At 46.0% G+C, this 4194-nt stretch overlaps 1 protein-coding gene across 1 annotated transcript; it reads right to left on the bottom strand.

Annotated features, from left to right (window-relative positions):
• Nucleotides 1-462: 462 nt before the first annotated feature.
• LOC134284519 (cell adhesion molecule Dscam2-like) lies at nucleotides 463-3704 on the bottom strand. Its single transcript, XM_062843476.1, has 3 exons — nucleotides 3337-3704; nucleotides 3008-3154; nucleotides 463-482 (listed from the first exon to the last, which is right to left on the bottom strand). Exons 1-3 carry the CDS (start codon nucleotides 3464-3466, stop codon nucleotides 463-465), a joined length of 297 nt encoding a protein of 98 aa, XP_062699460.1. The 5' UTR covers nucleotides 3467-3704.
• Between the last annotated feature and the right edge of the window lie 490 nt (nucleotides 3705-4194).

Raw genomic sequence — 4194 nt, forward strand, 5'->3', positions numbered from 1 at the left:
ACCCTGCACGAAAATGTCCTGTATGTACTCTGCTTCAATGAGGGCAATGATTTTCTCAGGGAGACCCTTGCTCCTGAGGACTCCCTCATGTTTCCGTGCAAGCTTGCTATTGAATGAAAACATTCACGATATGATGCGATTTGCATTTGCCAACGAATAGGTGTGTTTTTACCTTTTTTCGTTTTGCCAAACCAACCTCCCGTACGAATTGCACACGAACAGACTCGACGTTGATCAGTCTTGTTGGTTATTTTATTCCTTTTCACCGTTGAGCAGTTACCTTCCAGCTAAACCTTTCTTTTCATCGCTTTCGATGATGTTCATGAGCTTATTGCGAACCATCGTCGGCTGGAAGCATTTATTGGTATATGTAGTGTCGGTATAAACGACTGTTGCATCTGTGTGTGTCGAGCGTTCGTGCCGTAGCCTCTACAACCAAACGATTCGGTGTGGTTCGGCTGTTCAGGCAGCTTGTGGCGGTGCTGAAAGATTGGAACGAAATCGTTTGCGATTTGCATCATGTTCGTTTTGCCACCTCTTTGCATCTGGTCATCGATTAGCAGTGCACGGTATAGCAGGCGATGAAAATACGGTTGACAAGTTGTAATGAGCATTTGTGAGGTGATAATTTGCACCTACCAGGTTCTCGTCGATCACGATGAGGAACAGTAGCGGTGATAGTATACATCCTTGCCTCACTTCAGCAACGACCCGGATGGGATCGGACAAGACACCGTTGTGCAGTACTATGCACGAAAATGTCCTGTACTGTGCTTCAATGAGGCCGATGATTTTCTCAGGGAGACCCTTGCGCCTGAGGGCTTCCCACATGTTTCCGTGATTGAGACGGTCGAAAGCTTTTTCGTAATCAATGAACACCAGGTAGAGAGACTCTTGGAATTCATTGATTTGCTCCAGAATGATATGGAGCGCGACAATCTGGTCCACACAGGATCATCCGGCACGGAATCCTGCTTGGTGCCGTCGGAGAGTTGCTTCAATCTTCTCCTGTATCCGGTTTAGGATCACTATGCAGAGGATTTTGAGAACGACACACAGTAACATGATGCCCCGCCAATTATCGCATACAGTCAGGTCCCCCTTTTTGGGTACCTTTACTAAGACGCCTTGCATCCAGTCGGCCGGAAATGTCGTGGTTTTCCATAAGTTGCAGAATAGTTGATACAGCAGTTCTGCGGATACTACGGGGGTCAGCTTTGAGCATCTCAGCTGATATGCGATCGACCTCTGGAACCCTGTTAGATTTCATGCTACGGATGGCTGTTTCTATCTCCTACATTGGTGGAGCTTTGGTGTTGACACGTGTAATGCGTCGAACCCTTGACGGATCATGCTGAGATGTTGATGGCGTGGCCGACACTTGAAAAAGGTTTCCAAAGTGCTCGAACCAGCGTTTCAAATGGCCAGCCGGGTCAATCAGTAACTGTCCAGACGTGTCTTTAACGGGCATCGTAGCATTCATTTTAGTCTCACTAAGGCGACATGAAACATCGTAGAGGAGACGGATGTCGCCGATGTTTGCGGCCTTCTCGCCTTCGTCGGCTAGGGAGTCCGCACACGCTCTTTTGTCCCGTCTACATCACCGTTCCACTTCCTTCTCGAGAGCCCAATAGCGCTGACGGGCTACGGCTTTGGCTCCCCGTGTTTTCGCTCGCTCTATCGCAGCTTTGGCGTTCCTTCACAGCTCTATCTTCCTCCAGGTATCATCTGTGATCCACTGCTTTCTCTGGGTGCGAAGCTCACCCAAATTATTCTCGCCTATGGCGATAATGGCGTTCTTGATGGCGCTCCATTGAGCTTCCACACTTCCACCGTCTGGAATACCCGCAGCACGGTTCTCTAGCTCCACGACGAAGGACCTTTTCACCGCAGCGTCTTCCAGTCGGCATGTGTTGATCTGACGCCCGTTGTCTCCTGTCGATGGCTCCTAGCAATGCGCAGTCGAATCTCGCTGATTAGGAGATGATGGTCGGGCGCAAAGTCGGCGCTACGTTTATTCCGCACATTAAAAAGGCTCCGTCTCCATTTTCGGCTGATGCAGATGTAGTCGATTTGATTTTCCGTGACGCCATCACGGGAAACCCATGTCACTTTGTGCACTGGTCGATGAGGAAAGAGCGATCCCCCAATCACCATGTCACTGTTGCCACTAAACTCTGCAAACAGCTCTCCGTTTTCGCTCATTTCTCCGAGAGTCCTAGTTGTCGGAACCAACCTTCGCGTTGAAGCCGCCCATGAGAATCTTGATATCACCTTTCGGAATCTTGTCCACGACAGCATTCAGTTGACTGTAAAAGTTCTCATTGTCTTGCAATTCGGCAGCATCGGTTGGCGCGTAACATTGGATCATGATAAGGTTTCGAACCCGTGCTCTGGATCTGGCTACAATTATCGTCTCATTAATAGGTTCCCAATTCATGAGCGCAGCGTGAGCGTGAGCGCTGAGTAGGGAACCAACTCCACGGTGGCGAGGAGCGTGTTCACGCGTGTGAAATTGTGTTCAGCGTGTGAAATTTTGAGGCACGAAAAAGATACCATCATCGATTAACTGGGTTTTAATTATTAATTTTTTCATTTGGGTGGTCAAAAGATACCATTTTTAGTTCTTCATTAGTTCCCAGATATCTGATAGCGCTCTAATACAACACAGTATATTTCAATTATAGTAAGTTCTGTTTATAAATTCGTAAAACACTATTTAAAGTGATATTTTCAAGACTGTTCCATTTAATTTGAAGTAGTTTTCTAACCTGCACCTATTTACTAAAAACATTTAGGTCGAATTTACAAATCCATGATCTTTGAACATTTTATACAGTAATACTTGAATGAGAAATGAAAAATCAGAAAATAAATCTGTCCTTCTATTAAGCGAACAACACACAACAAAATGAAAATCCAATATAATTGCTTCAAGAGCCATCGAAGAAGAAAATGAAATGGGAAATCCGATATCTGCTCGTCTTCTTGAAATCATTGCACCTACCGTTCATTCGGATCTTCGCCGCACTGCTGGTGACGACCTGCCGCGTCAGTTTGTGCATCGTCCTACACCGGTACGAGGGATACCGGTCGTTATACTCTAGATTGTGCACTAGAAGCTCGCCTGTGGGAAGCAGGTGATATTTTCCATCTGTGAAACATAGCGAAACAAAGAAGAAAATACATGGAGGAAAAATAAGGTGTAGATGACTGCTAGGTGAGAGCGTGGGGGGTCGGAGGATACACGGACACGGACACGGACACGAACACGGACAGGTACGTGCAATCCATCGACCGGGATAATTTTCCGCTTGACGGCGAAATGTCACTTACCACCCTGTAGCGAGGGATAGATGTAGAAGGCAGGCTCCTGCACCCAGGACACCACCCGTACTAGCTCCTTAACAAAATTAGGCACTACACAACGCAGAATTGCGGTACAGCCTCGGGACGCTGCCAGCATTTCGACGTCGACTTTGTACGCTTGAGCAACCACTGGAAGCAGGAGAAAAAAAAGAAAATCCGTGAAAATTGGAAAGAGAAGAGAAATGATTGCATCGTTAGTGATGGTGTGATCATTACTGGATGGTCTTGATGAACTCGAACGCTTCAAAGCGATTCCAGAGATGAAGAAGTGCAGGATGCGCCAAGAGCCAGTTGATTGCAATTAGAAAAGTGAGCGTTAGAGTAATAAATGATTTTCGCAAGTGAATTTCATTAGATTACAAGATTGCAGCACATCAAAGATTAACCCTTTCAAGCCGGATGGATCACATTCGAACACTTAAAAAAATTTGAATTTGAAATATTTAGTAGCATGTCCCTGAGCTGCTTAAGCTTGGTTGACAATCAGTATCGCCAGATCCAGCTGCACTTACACAAGGATTCAACAAAATGGCTACTTGGGACTAACAGATATCCTCAATGTACAACTGCTTACAATAATTTATTGTTAAATGACAATGGCGCAATCTGGAAAGGGGAGAATATCATCACGCAATCGCTTGCCCACTGTATGCAGACCATGGTAAGAATTCACTGCGCAGGCGCAAGTTCATTGCGCCATTTGGAATACGGCAGCGTAGCAGAGGTTCACGTTGCTATGCGGATTCCCAATTGGTAAACGTATGATGATAGACTGATTATATCTACGTTGCTGTGAAAACGGAAGGCATATTAAAATTGTGTTTT

Source organism: Aedes albopictus, unplaced genomic scaffold (assembly GCF_035046485.1).
Source record: "Aedes albopictus strain Foshan unplaced genomic scaffold, AalbF5 HiC_scaffold_242, whole genome shotgun sequence".
In the NCBI taxonomy this organism is placed as follows: Eukaryota; Metazoa; Arthropoda; class Insecta; order Diptera; family Culicidae; genus Aedes; species Aedes albopictus.